This window comes from Bos indicus x Bos taurus, chromosome 10, assembly GCF_003369695.1.
Source record: "Bos indicus x Bos taurus breed Angus x Brahman F1 hybrid chromosome 10, Bos_hybrid_MaternalHap_v2.0, whole genome shotgun sequence".
In the NCBI taxonomy this organism is placed as follows: Eukaryota; Metazoa; Chordata; class Mammalia; order Artiodactyla; family Bovidae; genus Bos; species Bos indicus x Bos taurus.
In genome coordinates, this window is record NC_040085.1 from 40,138,487 (window position 1) to 40,158,513 (window position 20,027).

Sequence of the window (20,027 nt, forward strand, 5' to 3'; positions counted from 1 at the left end):
CTGCCTTTTCCAGTCCCTCTCCTTCGATATTGCTGCCAGAGCTGGAGCTCTTAAAAACACCCAAAACAAGAACACACTTCAACAGCAGAACACCTGCTGGTCATGCTACTTTCTTATTCATGCTGCCTTCTTATTTAAAAAAAAAAAAACAAAAAACCAAAAAAACTCAGTGACTGCCCAGAAATCAAAGATTCTGGAAAATGTTACCTGCCTGCTTTTGAAGCACGTTTCCTTGCAGTAACCTGCAATTTTGCCATAGCATAGTAGTCCATCCGCCAGACCCCAAACATACCTTTTGGGCCTCTGCTCGATGATTGTTTGCCTTAAATGTCCTTTTCCTTTGTTGATGAAGTCTTGCCTTTCTTCTAAGGACTGGTTAAAATGTCACCTCTTCCAAAAGTTTACCTAAGATTACTCAACAGTGACTTTGTTGTTTCCCTGGCAGTTTGTTAGTAGCTCTAATAAACCACTAATGATTTGTCTCATGTTGGACTTACTTAATTTTTAAAAAATTTTATTTATTAATTTTTAAATTTTTGGCTGCACTGGAACTCTGTTGCTGCTTGTGAACTTTCTCTAGTTGTTGGATTTACTTATATATTATTAGTATTTCTTTCCAGTAGACCTCTTCAGAGTTCTAGAGTTCCTTTTTTAGCGCCCCTCATATTTCCAACATTGTGCTTTGCACATTGTAAATAATTGACAATTATTTCAACTGATATGAAAAGGTAAAAAATGAGAGTTAAAGTGGCATACTTTTTGGAAATAAACAATGAAATCTGATTTAATCACAAAACTGTTTATTTTGATCTGGGGCCTGACACTTTTAGCTTTCTGAGCTCCAGCATTTTTATCTTTGAGATGGGGAATATCTCTGCCTGTTATGCTTGCCTCCCTGGGTTGTTGTGAAAAACAAGTTTAGGAATACAATTTAAACTGAAAATGCTGAAAGTTATGTTTTCACAACATAATAGGAAGACGAATAAATGGAGGTGGGTTGAACTTAGGTCTAACTGCCAAGTCTGGTTTCTATAGTTTAAAAAAAATTAATAAACATAATTTTAAAAAAGATAGACTTTTGATCATCTTTTATGGAATATTTAGAGAGATAGTGTCATAAGAAGTGGAAAAATCAAGAACTAGAGAGAGCAAATTCTCTTGTTGATGAGGAGACCTAGGCTGAGCCTTCAGTTTTGAGCCTCACATAGACAAAGAGGACCAAGCCATGGGGGCAATGTGAAATTTTCCAGCTGAAATATGTTACCCTTCTGTCTGAGTTCATTTAGGATTATCATTCATATCTTTAACATCTAGTAGTACTTATTTATCCTGAATTGTTAATGAATGAAATGCTTTCTTAAAATAACTGAAGTTAATCAGCTTAATGCTAAACCTGTGTTTTAATCTTCTTTTATAAAGAGTTTTATGTGATATATTATCTGTTTCTCTTGTTTTAGTAAACAGAGAAACCTAAGTCAACAGTTACACAGTTAAACCCAAGTTTAACTGTTTGATTGGCAAATGTTGTACTTACCATCATTTCTTACTATACTCTCCTAATCTACCTCCCTCATTTCCCTACCCACTTCTTTCACAAAAAAATGGATTTACCATTCAAAAGTAAATACTATTTATAAAAGTATAAGAGAATGAATTAGGACTAGAAGAAGCTGAGAGAGGAAAATAAAGTCCTGAGTAAGATTTGCATACCTCCTCATGTATCCTGTAATGTTCTCCTAGATATGGGCCACTGAATAGGAAAAATATGAGTTGCATGGTTCACAATGACTAAAAGATAAAAACAAAAAGTAAAAAGTTTTTATTTTCGAGAAAAACTGAGATATTTCTGGTTCTGAGGCCTGAGATAAATTTCTTCAGTAATCCCTAATGGCAAAGGTACTGTTTGATAAAAATGTTACATTGCATGACATGGTAATATTTTCAGGTATCATGACAACTCTTTGTTGTTTTTTCCAGCACCAAATGGCCTGGTAGCATGCTTATTTCTGGTGTGTGTGTGTGTGTAAAACAAAATGTATTTATCCACAATGTGGGTTACCAGGAAAAGATTTTCCAAATAACGTTTCCTAAATAGATCTGTTTTGTCACTTCTGCAGGCTTTCTTCTTTGCCACCAACTTTTTTATTGTGTGATAGAGTGCAGTTGAAATTGCTGAGATCCTAATGTCATATCTGTGCATAAATATAAGTTATGGGTTTATACAGACAACCAATATATGGTTGTCTTTACATAAGAGAGAGTAGATAGTTGTCACCAGTGCCTCCTCAACACACGCACACAGAAATATACTTCTGTTCTTCCTAAAAGCCTGCACTGTTTTATTAAGCTGACTGCAGTTTCACCAATTTGAGATTTCTTTATTTTAACAGGTTTTAAAAAACCTGTTAAAATACAACTAGAAGGCTTAGGACTGTCTTAGTCTTCTGTTAGTGTGGATTTATAAGATTCTCTTCTTCTGTACACCTAGCCAAGGCTAATAATTTTAGAACCAATAGAAAGTGAAGGTAGAACAAGTAGTAATTTTGGAAAATGAGACTTTGCTACAGGGGCTTTAGGCATCTTGAGGGTATTAATAAGAGATCATACTGTGTTTGGAAGATAAAAGACAACGATTTCAAAGAGGAAACGGTGATGACAAAGAAAAAGTTCTGCTACTTTACACTGTTAATTAATGTGCACATTGATTTTGTGTATTAGTTTCTCAGAGTCATGTGCCTGAGCTTTCTTGAGCTGTTTTCACTGGGTTTTTAGAGACTTGTTTTCTTAGCCTGAGTTGACTGGTGAATAAGTAGCACATTGCAATAATTATATAGATTATTTTTTATTCTAGTACTCTCAAGTCTTAATCTTGAAATTATTTTCACAATTAAATTTTATTATTTGTTTTTAACTTAACAGAGTGGAAGACGAAATGTTGATTTGGATTTGGCATCATCTCATAGAAAGAGAGGTGAGGATTAAATATTAAATGTATGATTAAATTAAGTAGCTCTTTTTATATCTGATGTATTTAGATCTGAATGTCATTGAAGGATTATTGTAAAAAAATTAGAAACATTTTGTCAGAAAAGTTAAGAGGGAGATCATTTTCTTGAAAATAATACTCTTAAAAGTCTGGGAATGTATAGGAGTTAAAAATCAGTTCTGTTTCTCATTTGTCGTGTTTTGACCTTTTTAAAATTTTGTGGATTCTGGAAGCAGTACTTTATATTGTGGAGGAGTTATTGACATAATTTTCTATACTTTAGCTCACTGGTATAGTTCCTGTAGTTCAGATGGTGTTACAGGAAGAGCTCTTTACCTCACTCACCTTTCATACACATATATACACTTTTAAACTGAGAGTTTCTAATTTTTTTTCCTGTTTACCTCTCAAGATAAAACATGTAAGAAATAAACAGGTGATTTCTAAAAATGAAATTTTCCCATGAGGAGCAATTTTAGAGTGTTATCAAGAGTTAAATTTATTTGTTAAAAGCTGTATCAAAAAAAAAAAAAGCTGTATCTTAATGAATAATATAGTTAACTCTTGTTTATATGTACCAATAGATGGAAAGAACAGTTTTAGATAATACAAATCCAAGGTAACTAAAAACTCACCGAGTATTATTCTTTATTAATTTGCATTTGTAATTAAACCCATTTATTCTGTGGTTGTGAAAATGTGAAGTGTTAGAAGTTGCTGCTAGTGGCAATTTCCTAAGAGCTGGTGGGAAAACTTTTTTCCTCCTGATATTAAATCTTTTATATTTCAGAATTGAACCCTTCTCTCGATAGCTTCCTTGGCAGGATGTTAGGTTTACCTACAGGGAAAAAAAGTGAGAAGGGAAAACTGAGAAATTAGAGGAAGCAATGCACACACAGTTTTTTCATTTTTGTGTTTGTAACTTAGAAGAAATGTTGGTATTTATACTTAGAATACTAAGAATGATTTTTTTGAACTATTAGGAGTTATGAGGACTAGAGCTGGTACTTTTAGTACTATAACATATCAAAGCTGCTGGGTTCCAAAAATACTATAGAGTATATGTGATATCAAAGAAATGTCGTATGTAATGTGTATTTTATTTGTTTTCTAATTCTTTGAAAATTGGCAGTTCATGTGCCATAATTAGCCAGAAGTATCATTTTCTTTAACCACTTGAGTTAGGAATTAAATTTTTGGAACATTTTTACCTTCCTAATTTTGGTTAGCTCAGGTGAAAGTTGTTGCTTTGATTTTTATGTTATATTAATAAAAAGACGGCTTCAAACTCATTGAGTAGCATAAGGGATCCAACCTGTCATATTAAGAGCTTCCTACTATACTGGTATACTCATAAGTGTTATTCCATTGGCTAAAATTACTTTTCTCTCATATTTATTATGCTTATGAAAATATAAATTTGAGATTCAGTTTATGATAACTATGTCAGCATGTAGCAGCAGCAGTCAGCATGTAGCAGAGTAATTTTTGGAATAAAACAAAAAGTGTTATTTTTAGCTTTGAATTAAGAATAACCTAGAATTCAAGTGTAAATTACTTAGAAATTAATATGACACTTTAACTATCCTAGATTTGCTCCCTGTTCATAATTTTAATCAGTTGCCCTGTAAGTAGATTTCATGTGGTTTTAGAGCTAAGTAGATACAAATGAATTAATTATCCAAGTCCAGTTTATGGGTAAGCCAACTTTTCCAAAAGTTCAAGATAGTGCCAAGACCTGTCAAGTTCTTGAAACTTTATTTTATTGGAAACAGGCAAATAAATAGGACCTCATGGGAAAAATTTGTTTAAATTACCCATTTAGGAGGTTATAATAGAGAGGCAAACTTGTTATTATGTTAATTATGATAATATCACTTAATGTGGTGCCAATTTATTCTAGTAATCATTTTATATCTTAATGTTCTCAGGCAAAAATTTTGCTGATAGCTTTGTTCCTAGAAGTAGGTGACTAGAAAATGGAAGAATTACTGTTTTAGGAAGAGCAGCAAAAATACTTTTCAATCTCATGAATCATAGTGTATGTGGATTAAACAATGAAAATGTATACTTACTAGTTTCATTTATTTAATTATAATGAATTTCTTTTTTTTTTAAAGAAATTAACATTGAAAATACACTTGGAACATTATATTTTCAAAAGAATTTTTTAAACTCATGTGTATTTAGAGATTACCCTCTGACCACAGTGGGGTTTTGTTTTGTTTTGTTTTGTTTTGTTCTTAAATGATGGTAAAATAAACCACTCTGTTTTTTCCTTATTTATTGTCAAAATGGACCAAATGTCATAAGCTATAACATGCTTATCTTCAGTTGGGCAGATGAACATACCAAGTCTGAGAACTTTTTGGAGCAGTTCAGGTGTTCTGATTCTGACTTGAGCTATGAAGGACAAGCAGATGTCCAGCCAAGTGAGAATTCTTTTATGTGCTTATTTATCCCTTTCCAGTATTTTGAGGAGAAAATGTAAACTTTTTTCTCTCACTTTCCTTTTTTATTTATTAGTCTAGTAGTCCTGAGTTATTAAAAGTTTAGTAAGAGAAATTAGAGATAGCAATATTTAATTGCATCTGTTATTGAAACTAAATGGATAAATTAATGACAATTAATGGTTGTATACACATTTAGCTGCTCTTAATATGTCTCCAGAGATACTCCTTGAGAGGGCCTAGTGCCTATAATTTGGACATTGGGGATATTGGAATTCATGCTGTTGAGCCATGAATGCTTCTTTTCCCCTCATTCCAGTTAATGTTTCACACTTGGTACAAGCTCTTGGTCCAAGAAAGTGAATATGGTAGGAAGGAGTAAAGTGAGCAAACAAATTGAGTTCAGCCAACTTGCTCATCAGAGCTAAATTCTAAAAAAAAAAAAAAATCGTAAATTACTTTAAAAAGAGACAGGTGATCCATATTTCTGCTTAGCACCCCAGAAGTAATATCAAATTTGAATTCATTAGACACGTAAAAACTTTGCTATATGCCAGGTATCGTGCTAATCACTTCAAACATATTAACCCATTTAATTGTCATAATAACTTGTCAAAATTCTTGACAAAACCTGTTAAACTTGTTAGTATTTGGGTACTTTGATAAATATGTAAAAGATTTGCTATAGTTGTGTAGAACTGAGCACCTTCTTTACTGAACAACAGTACCTTTTTGCAGATACTTTAGTTTTTGTATTTAAGCTAAAGCTGATATAATCAGTGAAAAATGATGGAGATACCAAAGCAGAAATTTAAGAAGGAGCATCATGGTTTGATTTCACCACCTTGCCCCAGGTCTTTGTGTTTTATTGCTAAATAATATCAGAAACATTTATCAACATGTGTGTTTCATGGTATGACTTGTATGGGTGAAATGCTATTTTATCTATGCATTTCAAATTAGATTGTATAAAGAAGAACAAATGTCAATGTTGTCTCCTGTATGAAATTTCTCCTTTTGTCTTCTGATTCTTGTTGTGGTAGTGTATTTACTCCTTTTTGGCCAGTTGAGCCCCAGAAAAAAGAAGAGCTTCAAGCAAGTACATGATGGCATGTTTAATTTTTTTCCCCTTTTAGCTTGCCTACATATTTTATGGTTTATAAAGTATGTATTGCAGCTCTGCCATGTTCATTTTGAAAATTCCACCTAAGAACCAAGTTACAAGGACAAGTAAACAATCTCAAATTTCTTGTTGGATTTCATATTTTCCTTTTATAGTGGGAGACTCTGAATTAATATTAAGTAAGAATTGGGTCAGTCACAGTTACTCTATAGAGGCTTTTGATACGCTTTTCAGACACAGTATTTCCTATAGTCAGACAAAACAGTACAGAACAAATTAGTTATTAGGTTATTATAATTTTTTTTAAATTATAGTTTTTCATCTCTCATTTCCATACTATGAGATTTTGTGTTTCAAAGTATTTTTGATATCAGCCTAAACATTTTGGTTATAAAAATTCATTTATTTATCCTAATGCTTTCGAGTAGCGTCTTTCTTGTTCTTTCTTTTGTTCATACAAAGTTTTGTTTGGTCTATACACTTAATAAGTTGCATGTTTTAAATTAGGGGTCAGGAAACTATGAATAGTGGGCTAAATGTGAATTGCTATCTTTGTTTTCAAGTTTTGTTGGAACACAACCACACTCATGTATTATCTATGGCTCCTTTCACATTACAACAGAAGAGTTGAGTAGTTGGACGAACCATGAATAATCCACAAAATCTAAAATATTTAATAACTGACTCTTTATAGATAAAGCTTGCTGATCCCTGCTTTAAATTGCAGAGAGGACTTAATTTGGGCATTGGCTACCTATTTCATAGGACATTTTGGAGTATATTAAGGCAATTCACTTCCTGTAGATTCTTCACAATTGAACCTTTGTGTAGGCAGGCAGTGGAATTCCCATGGATCAATGTTTTGTGAGTTGATTAACAACAAGTATTTGTAAGATCACTTCCCATAAACTTAAGGAATTAGTTTTATTAATTTAGAAGATAATTTTCTTTGAGCCTCTGTTTCCTCAAGTGAGGAAACTGAACTAGATAATCTTTAAGGTTGCTTTTACTTATGTGGTTCTAACATTAACTCTTTGCACATTTTATTTTCATTTTGAAAAATAATTATAAGTATTATAAGGTAGAAGAACTTTTTACTCTGAAATTTTTTTATTGAACCAATAGGCTCAATGCTAAGAACCAAAAAATATTATTTGTAAGTTAAGGTTAAATCCAGATTCTGATTTTGGAATGCTTACAGAAATGAAAAATGATTCTTTTTTCCCCACATTCCACATTCCATGCTTTATTTTTTAAATATCATTTTTAATTAAATACATTATGCATCCATGACATTTTTCTTTGGATTTTTACTCTTTTCTGTTATACTTGTGAAAACAATCAGCTATACAATTAGGGGAAATTTTGAGACTGGTTATTTCTATTTCAATAGAACTGAAAATCTAACATTTTTTAATCTTAAGAATTCTTGCTAAAATATGGAAGGCAGATAAACCATATATTCTTGTCATTCTAAATTATTTTAGTAGAATTCATATAAATTATTTCATAGCTGCTTTATAATATTAACTGCCTGTTGTGAATTCCTGTGTCTCAATTTGAAGTCCTAAGGTTTTCCTGACATCATTATAATAAATCAGAAATAAGTTAATACAGTCAATATTGTGTTCGTTCATTTTCTCTGTGGGCATTAGTAGTCCTCTTCCCAAATCTTTTCTATCTAGTATGCAACAAACGTAATTTTTGTAATACATGTTTTATTAGGTACCTCATTCCTAATTCATTCCCAATAGAAAAATTTGGTGGGTTCACACAGTAAGATATTCCTCAGCACTCAAAGAAATGAACTGTGGCTACATGGAATAATGTGAATGAGTATTAGCAATATTATACTGAAAACATAATATACAAAAAGATATAAAATGATGCTTTTTTATAAGGTCACAGGCAACTTACACCAAACATTATTTGTCTTGGGCATACATATAAAACAGTATTTAACAGCAGTAATGAAAGCGTTAGGTGGCAGGACACAGAAGAGAGACAGGTTGTGGGGAGGAGCAGAAAGGTAGTACTCTGCCAAGTTTTCTATTTCTTGTGTTCACATTTATTATAAATACAAAAGCAAGCCATGCATGGACCAATGATGAGAGTATATCATGAGCCAGAGTATAATTAATCTAACTCATGTACCTGAGATCAGTTAAACCAAAAAAGACAAAGCTTGTAAGAATTTAGACATTGTTATATTTATTTAAAGCCCCAGCTGGCACATGACTTGGACAATGTTGTGATCACACATAATAACATTTTTCTAATGTAAAGATTTTAAGCTATAAAATGCCCTTTGGCAAAACTAATGGTATTAGCCACTATTGTTATACCATTTGGCAATTTTATGTAGATATAATTTTATAGTAAGTCTTATATATTCCTATCTGTGAAACTTTGCTTCTTCTATATAAAGGAGTTTCACAGCCTGCAATAAATATACATATAACACAGTGAAAATGTTTCTTACATTAATGAAACCCAAAGGTGATGATGTCTCCTTTTTGTTTAAGTTTACTTGCCCTTCTATGTTCATTTTTTTGGTAATATTTCATTGCAGATATGTAGACACTTTGCACAATCTTAATTCACTCTTTGCAATGATAATGTTAAATCAGATGAAGTTCTATTGCTAGTTGATCTTAGCAGCAGTGTCCTAAATGCCTAGTTCTGTTGTGTTCATAAATGATGGTCTGGTTTAATACTGCAGAGCCTTTTAAGCTAAGCATTTTGAGAACAGCTTCTGCCTTTCTTTTTCTTGTGGCAGCGTGTTGCTAAAGCGCTTACAGAGACACTGGTACATTAAACAGGGCTTTCCCTTTCTTTTCTTACATTGCTCTAGTTTTTGTTTGTTTATTGTTTTTTAGCAAAGCATTTTGCTCAGATTCACTTTATGCATGCATGTATTCAAACATGAGTATCCATTCCTCACCAGTTGGTATGATAGCAGCACTCAGCCCTCATCTAGTTTCAGAATGTATGTTCTACTTGGTCATCACTGATGCATGTTTGTTCTGTTTGTATATAGGTCCTATGCACAGTCAATTGGAATCTCTGAGTGACTCGTGGACTCGCCTGAAACATAACAGAGACTGGTTGTGCAGTTCCTCTTATTCCTTTGAGTCTGATTTTGATCTTACCAAGTCTTTGGGAGTTCACACTTTGATTGAAAATGTTGTAAGCTTTGTGAGTGGAGATGTGGGGAATGCCCCAGGTTTTAAAGAGCCAGAGGAAAGTATGTCTACAAGTCCCCAGGCCTCCATCATTGCAATGGAGCAGCAACAGTTAAGGGCAGAAGTAAGTTTTTGATGTTTACTCCTTGTGAGGGACTATGAACCACTGAATGTACAATTAATAGGAAAATTTTTTCCTTTTCTTCTACTTCTTGCCTCCCTCTTTCCTTCACCTGAGCTTTTTGATGTTGCTATCTTAACTGGAGCAACTTGATATTTTCTTTGCAGTGAACAGTAGTGTATTTTTAATTGCTGTCTTTTAGAACAAGATACTCTAATCACTAAGTGTTTCCTTGTCTCCTAGAAACTATAATAAGATTGGTGGGTGACTATACAGATCTGCTCTTAGAGTCTCCATTTTTGACACATTTGTCTGTTTAAAAAGGGCTAGATTAGAACATCATGGTAATAATGATGAATGCTAAAGTTAATGAACAAAGCCTCTTAAGTATCTCCCTCAAAATATTTATTAATGATTGTGATTTTAACATGTCCTCAAATTCTTTGATACTCTTCCTGCCAGGAGGTTGAGCTTAATTTTCCTCCTCTTAAGAGTAAGCTGGACTTAGTGACTTAGAGCTACCAGAGTATGAAAATGGCGGGGAAAAGTAATTTTACTTTGCAGAAACCTGGCAGACATCACCTTAACCAACTGATCAAGATTAATATCACCATAATTAATAGGTTATGCTAATATCATGCATGGTGATAATAATATGATAAGAAGGAGACTTTGTAATATTCTTCCCCCAAATCCATATCTGTAGTCCAAACATTAGAAAACATCAGGCAAACTCAGATTGAGGGACATACTATAAAATACAGGAACAGCCCTTTGTAAGCGTCAGGGTCATGGAAAACAAAGACAGAAACTGTCACAGACTAAAGGAGACAAGACAACTAAATGCAGTGTAATATCCTGGATTGGATCCTGGAACATAAAAGGGGCATTATGGGGAAACTGGTGAAATCCAAATAAATTCTATGGTTTGGTTAATAGTGTTGTACCAATTTTAATTTGTTTTTGATAAATATACCATAATTATGTAAGATATTAACAGTAGGAGAAACTTGGGGAAAGTATATAGGAACTCTTCTATAGATACAAAATTATTTCTAAATAAAAAGTTTATTTAAAAAAAAAAAAAGGAATAGGCCAGTTGACTGCTGTGGTGGATATTTGTCCTCCTAGGGAAGATAGAGCCCAGAGTTCAAGAGAACCACATTGAGACCTTCTGGGAATATTTCTTCTAGTTCTTGAACTAAAGAGTATTCATTCTATATAACAGTATTATAAGAAAAGAAAGCAATATCCTTACTACCTGACACTTTTGAAACCTTCACATGTATCTCCTCATGAGCATCACAGTAGTTCTGTGAGTAGATTAAAGTACTAATAGCCTCATTTTATACATGAAGAAACTGAGACTCAGGAGATTAAGTGAGTTTTCCAAGACTGCATAGTAGTTGGACTATTCTGGCCTTTAAACTAGGTCTCCTGCATCCAGATTTACTAGTTTTTCCACTGTACTGTGTAACTTCTTTCATACTGAAGTATGCTGCAGAGACCTTAGAGATATTTTAATTTTTAAAGTCATAATAGCAAAATATTTATGTCAATAGAACAGATTCCTAAGAAATACCAAAATTTTCTGTACACTAAGAAATATATTGTCTATGACATAGAGAGTTATTTGTGTCTCAGTTCAGTGAAGAATTCTAAAATATGTTTATTTTACCTTTTCACAAGCTCCGTTTAGAGGCACTTCATCAGATACTTGTTCTGTTGTCTGGAATGGAAGAAAAAGGTAGCATCTCTCTGACAGGAAGCAGATTGAGCTCAGGTTTCCAGTCATCCACTCTGCTCACATCTGTGAGGCTGCAGTTTCTAGCAGGGTGTTTCGGTTTAGGCACTGTTGGACATGCAGGAGCCAAAGGAGAGAGTGGCCGATTGCATCACTATCAGGTAGGTGACAAAGCTGTCCTGTGAGGATGACACCTTAGCTGTATTTTTACACCACCAGTTTAATAATGCTAAACTTTTTGGTGTTTAGAAATGAGATTTAAAAATATAAAGACCTAAATGACTTAATGATATCATTGGTTTCATTTCTTGAGTAATAGTAGTGTAGCTGCAGTTAGATAAACCAATAGGTAAGCTATGGTACTGTTATACTTTTACATTCTTTGCTGGCTCAGTTTTATTATGCCTGAGCCAAATTGCATAGAGGTAGATTTAAGTTGGAACAGGGTTGGTATTTGGGAGGATGGGTTTCAAAAATTTACATTTTAGACTTGATCAATTTCACTTAGTTTCTCTGGTTGTTTGAACTGTTTTTTTAAGTGTTCTCTTCATGTCTTCCATGTTTAGAGAGGAGAAATGCTTTGTGAGAAAGGAGAAAGATTATATAGAATCAAGAATTTTCAAGCATTGAAAAATAAGTTTTAACTTTTATACACTGAAATATATGAAATGATTAAAAACCACCATAGGGCTCTAGTATAGACTAGGGATAAAATGCTGTTACTTTCAAAAGTAGGAAGTGTTTATTTAGTTCTTTGGTCCACTTTTTGATTGGGTCTTTTATTTTTCTGGAATTGAGCTTCTTGTATATTTTTGAGATTAATTCTTTGTGTTGCTTTGTTTGCTATTATTTTCTCCCATTCTGAAGGCTGTCTTTTCACCTTGCTTATAGTTTCCTTTGTTGTGCAGAAGCTTTTAATTTTAATTAGGTCCCATTGGTTTATTTTTGCTTTTATTTCCAGTATTCTGGGAGGTGGGTCATAGAGGATCCTGCTGTGGTTTATGTCAGAGAGTATTTGGCCCATGTTTTCCTCTAGGAGTTTAATAGTTTCTGGTCTTACGTTTAGATCTTTAATCCATTTTGAGTTTATTTTTGTGTATGGTGTTAGAAAGTGTTCTAGTTCCATTCTTTTACAAGTGGTTGACCGGTTTTCCCAGCACCACTTGTTAAAGAGATTGTCTTTTCTCCATTGTATATTCTTGCCTCCTTTGTCAAAGATAAGGTGTCCATAGGTGTGTGGATTTATCTCTGGGCTTTCTATTTTGTTCCATTGATCTATATTTCTGTCTTTGTGCCAGTACCATACTGTCTTGATGACTGTGGCTTTGTAGTAGAGCTTGAAGTCAGGCAGGTTGATTCCTCCGTTTCCATTCTTCTTTCTCAAGATTGCTTTAGCTATTCGAGGTTTTTTGTATTTCCATACAAATTGTGAAATTATTTGTTCTAGTTCTCTGAAAAATACTGTTGGTAGCTTGATAGGGATTGCATTGAATCTATAGATTGCTTTGGGTAGTATACTCATTTTCACTATATTGATTCTTCCGATCCATGAACATGGTATATTCTTCCGTGTATTATTGTCCGCTTTGATTTCTTTCACCAGTGTTTTATAGTTTTCTATATATAGGTCTTTTGTTTCTTTAGGTAGATATCTTCCTGAGTATTTTATTCTTTTCATTGCAATGGGGAATGGAATTGTGTCCTTAATTTCTCTTTCTGTTTTCTCATTGTTAGTGTATAGGAATACAAGGGATTTCTGTGTGTTAATTTTATATCCTGCAACTTTACTATATTCATTGATTAGCTCTAGTAATTTTCTAGTGGAGTCTTTAGGGTTTTCTATGTAGAGGATCATGTCATCTGCAAAGACATACAGATGGCTAACAAACACGTGAAAAGATGCTCAACATCACTCATTATCAGAGAAATGCAAATCAGAACCACAATGAGGTACCATCTCATGCCAGTCAGAATGGCTTCTACCCAAAAGTCTACAAATAATAAATGCTGGAGAGGGTGTGGAGAAAAGGGAACCCTCTTACACTGTTGGTGGGAATGCAAACTAGTACAGCCACTATGGAGAACAGTGTGGAGATTCCTTAAAAACCTGGAAATAGAACTGCCTTATGACCCAGCAATCCCACTGCTGGGCATACACACTGAGGAAACCAGAATTGAAAGAGACACTTGTACCCCAGTGTTCATCGCAGCACTATTTATGTGTGTGTGTGTATATATATATATATATATACATACACATAGACATATAGCCAGGACATAGAAGCAACCTAGATGTCCATCAGCAAACAAATGGATAAGAAAGCTGTGGTACATATACACAATGGAATATTACTCAGCCATTAAAAAGAATACATTTGAATCAGTTCTAATGAGGTGGATGAAACTGGAGCCTATTATGCAGAGTGAAGTAAGCCAGAAAGAAAAACACCAGTACAGTATACTAACGCATATATATGGAATTTAGAAAGAAGGTAACGATAACCCTGTATGCGAGACAGCAAAAGAGACACAGATGTATTGAACAGTCTTTTGGACTCTGTGGAAGAGGGTGAGGGTGGGATGATATGGGAGAATGGCATTGAAACATGTAAAATATCATACGTGAAACGAATCACCAGTCTAGGTTCGATGCATGATACAGGGTGCTTGGGGCTGACGCACTGGGAGGACCCAGTGGGATGGGATGGGGAGGGAGGTAGGAGGGGGTTCAGGATGGGGAACACATGTACACTCATTGCAGATTGAAGTCAATGTATGACAAAACCAATACAATATTGTAAAGTAAAATAAATAAATTAATTAAATAAAAATAAACAACAAAGTAGGAAGTGTTATTGTTGTTAACAGAAAAGGTAAATCTTTATGTGTAATTTAGGATGGGATCAGAGCAGCTAAGAGAAATATTCAGATTGAAATCCAGGTGGCTGTGCATAAGATTTATCAACAGTTGTCTGCTACCTTGGAGAGAGCCCTGCAAGCCAACAAGCACCACATTGGTGAGTAACTAAGCATGCAAATATAAGATGCAAGTTGCATTTTTGCCTGGGGTTGTAGTAGGTAGCTAATGTTCTGTGTTTAATAACATCAGTACGTCAGCTTATCTGTAAAGAATAAATACTTGAAAGTGTAATAGTGTTCCATACTACCATTTATGTTTTGGAATATGACTTATTTTAGTAAAGGCTTTGTTAACTTCAAAGAAGATTCTCAATTGTCTTTCTCTCTTTTTTTCTAGAAGCCCAACAGCGTCTCCTTTTGGTTACAGTTTTTGCCCTGAGTGTTCACTATCAGCCAGTAGATGTTTCTTTGGCGATTTCCACTGGTCTGCTAAATGTATTGTCACAGTTATGTGGCACAGACACCATGCTAGGACAGCCTCTTCAGTTGTTGCCAAAAACAGGTGTTTCCCAGCTTAGCACAGCTTTAAAAGTGGCTAGTACAAGGCTGCTCCAGATTCTAGCCATCACTACAGGGTGAGTATTGTAGACGTCTTGATAGAACTTTGTGGGGGTTGGTCTTTCACATTTTAGTTAATTTCCTTTTACCCCTAATCTTCTTTATGTATTTAAGTATGTTTACCCTTCTGTATAATTACCATTTATTTTTTTCCCTTTATTTCACATAGGACCTATGCTGATAAACTGAGCCCCAAGGTAGTTCAATCTTTGTTGGATCTACTTTGTAGTCAGTTGAAGAATTTGTTGTCCCAGGCTGGTGTATTGCTTATGGCCTCTTTTGGAGAAGGAGAAGAGGATGAAGAAGGAAAAAAAATTGACTCTAGTGGAGAAACTGAGAAGAGAGATTTCAGAGGTATAAACGTTTTTTTCTGTCATTATTTATAAGCATTTATTGATTCCACATTGTGTGAATATCTTTAGAATGATATTTCTTTCTGTTGTGAGGCATGAAAGGATTTTTGTTTATTTAGACACCCCATTTCTCTCCTAATTCGTACGATGTAGATGTACATCTGGTTGAACTTCCTCTCTTTACAGTCAGTTAACCCTGATGTAGTAACTATACCAGCCATACTCTAGATTCAGGCTCTCTATTGTATCTAGAACCTAAAGGTTCTCAGTGACTAATTTCCCCAGATTATGTTTTTGTAGCATTTAATCCTGACAGCTCATCTCTTGAGTTGCAGTCTTGGTTTAAGTGTTCCTCCAGGATCAAGGTTTTTAATATTTTGGAATTGGGTTAGAATTAGGGGAGCTGAACTTCTTGCTAGACTGTTCTGTTCTCTAGTCACTAAAAAAATTCATTATACTTAGCTGTAATAAATTTTGGTTGCTATTATATGATCATCTGCTTATAGCTTTAAAAAACTATTAATCAACATTATGGGAATTCCCTCATGATTCAGTGGTTAGGACTCGGTTTTTACTGCTGAGAATGTGGGTTCAAGCCCTGGTCAGGGAACTAAGATCCCACAGGTTGCACAGCACAGCCAAAAAAAAAAACCCCACAAAAAATATAGTGAACATTGTATTTCAGTAGAATGTAAACCCTTAACAGGAGAACTACTGCATATGTCAGTTATATAATTAAGGAATAAAGGTCTAAAACTGATCATTTGTTGAAAAAGTTTTGTGCAACTACCAATGTCATATTACCATAATAAGCTCTGGGAGCTGTTAAATCCTTTCTGGACCAGATAGACAGACAGATAGATAAAACAAGGTAATAGACCCAGTCTTTCAAGACCATTATGAGGATTAAATAATTGAATACTTGTAAAGGACTTAGAGAAGTATCTGGCACATAAGAGCTTGATGAATGTTAATATTGAAATAGTATAGTAAGTAATATTTAAATATATAAGGTATTATTTAAATAATATTAATACGGTATAGGTAGGTGGGTGGATAAAGGAACATGCTGGGGATACAAAAATCACAAAACATTATCTCTGCCCTGTAGGACTTTCTAGGATAATGAGGAAGGCAGACTTTTAAACAAATAATTACAGTGTAATACAATAAGCTTAGGAGAAATAGCTAAATCTCTTAGGTCAGAATCTAGAAGGATGTATATACGAGTCTCATTGAGGGCTAACTTTTGGTTTCAGAGGCTGAATCTGTGACAAGTTACTTCTTTTATAAAGAGCATGTTGCATATACGGAGTGTGGGGAGACTCACAAGGCATGATAACATAAAACAGGCTTTTAATGCCACCTCCCTTTTTCCTGAGATCCAACTGGGGATACAGGGTTGTTAAGGTAATAGTTTCTTACCACTCTCTGTTGAGCACTGCACATATGGACAGCATGGAAGAAACAGAAGAGTTACTTCTCAGCATCCTACCATATCCAGTAAAGGAACTGTGATGAATCTTAGCAGGTGTAATAACACACTGAGTCCACACCCAGTCCTCTCAGGTTGTACCTTTTCTGTTTATGGGCATGGCTGGGAGTGAGATTGATTCTAGTCAGCAGTGCCCAGGCATTCAGATAGGTAGACCAGGTATTAATAACTCCATATACTCTCTATAATACTTAACTAAAAGTAAGGTGTACTCTTCAAACATAATACTGATACTGGAAACAAACTATATCATAAAGCTGTATCAACCAGCTTTATGGTTAAGGTCTCTAGGCTTTAATTACTTTAATTAATCAGTGTCTTATTAAAAAAATACTTGCTGGGAAATAAAATACTTGCTGGGAGTGAGAGTGGGGTTGGATGGAGGCTTCCTAAAAGAGATTTCCCCAGGGGTCTCTACCAAGAGAGAAAGCTTCATGGAGGAGGTAACTTTTGAACTGGATTTTGAAGAAATGCATAGGAACCAGGTTAGAGTGAGATGTAGGTACCCAGGGCAGGCTAATAATTTTATGTTCTTCAAATTAATACTATTAAAAAGGTTTGCATATTAGCAAAGACTGAAGAAGTAAAGATTAGAGTACTGTGAGAAGGAAATGTAGAAAAGGAACTCTTAGCTTTTTCCCTAATTGTTCCTGACAGGTTAGTTCTATCATAAACCTGCACACCCATCAGCAAAACAAAAGCCCTCCAGTTAACAAGATATCCATGAAGATATTATAGATTACTGACTAGTCAGACCTGGTCTTTGGCTGGGAGTTGGTCTCCTCTCCATCACAAGTGACTTATCTGTGTATTTCTTAATTTGATATGCCAGGATCTCCCTGAAAGAAATGGCCTGTTTTCAAATTGTTACAGTTCTCCATGTTTTAATGCATGTTACAGACTGACATTCTGGGAATCTGCCCCACTGGCAAACTTCTCTGCCCTGGCTCCGAATGGGTCATACCTCCAAGGTGTTGGATGATATGAGATCATGGTGTATTAGGGGAACAGCAGAAAGTTCTTTGGCTTCAAAATGCACAGGGTTGTTGTTGTTTAGTTGCTAAGTCGTGTCCAACTATTTTCAACTCCATGGACTGTAGCATACCGGGCTTCCCTGTTCTTTACTATCTCCCACAGTTTGCTCAGACTTATGTCCATTGAGTTGGTGATGCTATTTAACCATCTCATCCTCTGCCACCCTCTTCTCCTCCTGCCCTAAGTTTTTCCCAGCGTCAGGGTCTTTTCCAATGAATCATTGTTTAGCGTCAGTCCTGGAGGGGATGACGAGAGGTATTGAGGCTCTTGGGAAAATTGGGATGATTGTTTAGAGCAGGTTGGTGGAAAGATTTCTTATATGTAGAGTTCAGGCAAACCATACCCAGGCCTAGAAATTCTTCTCTTGTAGAATATAAAAACAGTTAAGTCTTTTTTAGAGATGTAATTCTTAATTTGATTGGGCCAGAGGAAGGGGAAAATGGTGAGTGGATCATGGACTTTTTGAAAATGTGATTACAGTTGTCAGGTCTTTACTAGTCCAGTGCACACACAGACATGGTTTTGTTTTGGTTTTTAAGAATATGTTTCAGTTCAGAACATTTATTTATTTTTGTCCATGCAGCATGACTTGTAGGATATTAGTTCCCTGACCAGGAATTGAACCCAGGCCCTAGGCAGCTAATTGACAGCCTAGGTTGTGAATTAAGTGGTACTTAACTGCATTCTCAGTGTAAGTTATTTGATAAAAAACTGTTTCCTGTTTGCTTTTGGTTATAATGTAAACCTGTCTGTTCACTCTTTAGCTGCTCTTAGGAAACAGCACGCAGCTGAACTGCATCTGGGGGATTTCCTAGTTTTTCTTCGCAGAGTTGTATCTTCAAAAGCAATTCAATCAAAAATGGCTTCCCCAAAGTGGACAGAAGTGCTTTTAAATATAGCATCTCAGAAATGTTCTTCAGGTATGTGACCTTTGTCTTATTTTGGAGTATTTTGCATATCACATGTGTTTTATTCAGATAATGCCAGACTTTAACAACATCATATACTTGACCTTGATTTTAAGACTTTTCTTTCCTGTTTTGTGAGTACTTATTTGATTGAAAGAAAAGTAATTTCAGGAGTAAAAATGGAAAGGCATCAAATCAATAATAGAAGATAGCACTGGAGACGATCATAGATTTAATATTGGAAACGTCTCTAGTTGTTCAGATTATAATAATAAGTGGAGAATATTCAGTTTAATGTGATAATTAAGCACAGATTTTGAAATTGTTGGATTATCAGAATGCAGATCTGAATTTGTCTGTTCTTTCTCATCATGATACGATTTCTGTTGCCTTGATTTAACTTCTAGTTGTGTGCTGTCTATGAGAGTTCTGTAAAATAAGCGTTATTCTTGCTTCTTAGCCTAAAACTCTGGTCTGCTTACATAGATTACTGTCAGTCTTTTCCTAATCTGTTTGCTTTTTGTTTTTAAAATAAATGTGCATAAAATAGAATTTACCATTTTAACCACTTAAGTGTACAATTCAGTGACATTGATTACATTCACAGAGTTGCTCAACCATCACTGCTGTCCATTTCTAGAACTTTTTCATCATCCCTAGTCTTTTTTAAGTGTGCTGAAACGTAACATAGTCTTCTATGATACATGTTATTTTATATGTGTACATTTTTAATATAGTTTATTAGTGTTTCTTTTTACTTTTTTGTATGTATTCAATTTTTAAAAAGTTCAGATTCTATATATGTTTTAAGGTTGATATATAAACAAAAAGAATACAGGCAGCTTATTATTAACATAATAGCTGCAGTTATTAACTGCAAAAATACAGTAAAACAGAGTCATACTAAATGTTAATGTTCTTGCAACAGAATTATCCCAGTCATTGTGGTAGCAAATTCTGGCAAGAAATTGATTTGTTGTTAAAAGTATTGAAAGAATTTCCAAAATTGATCAACTGGGCTGCAAATAAAACAGCATTTTATTTAAAAGAGGCCTTACCTTTGTCTTATTTTTTTAAAAGCTCTGCCATTCATAAGTTACTATTATTGGCAGATCAGTAGTTCAAGTCAAGGTTCTTCCTGTAACTATGC

At 34.4% G+C, this 20,027-nt stretch overlaps 1 protein-coding gene across 13 annotated transcripts in view; it reads left to right on the forward strand.

Annotated features, from left to right (window-relative positions):
* HERC1 (HECT and RLD domain containing E3 ubiquitin protein ligase family member 1) overlaps positions 1–20,027 on the forward strand; it is a 210,961-nt gene that overhangs the window by 105,056 nt on the left and 85,878 nt on the right. For all 13 annotated transcript variants that reach the window (XM_027553787.1, XM_027553788.1, XM_027553796.1 and 10 more), the window contains 7 exons: positions 2,920–2,971; positions 9,600–9,868; positions 11,555–11,770; positions 14,506–14,626; positions 14,866–15,103; positions 15,256–15,440; positions 18,734–18,889. In XM_027553787.1, the coding sequence (XP_027409588.1) occupies positions 2,920–2,971; positions 9,600–9,868; positions 11,555–11,770; positions 14,506–14,626; positions 14,866–15,103; positions 15,256–15,440; positions 18,734–18,889 (1,237 nt within the window). The remainder of the gene's footprint in view (positions 1–2,919; positions 2,972–9,599; positions 9,869–11,554; positions 11,771–14,505; positions 14,627–14,865; positions 15,104–15,255; positions 15,441–18,733; positions 18,890–20,027) is intronic.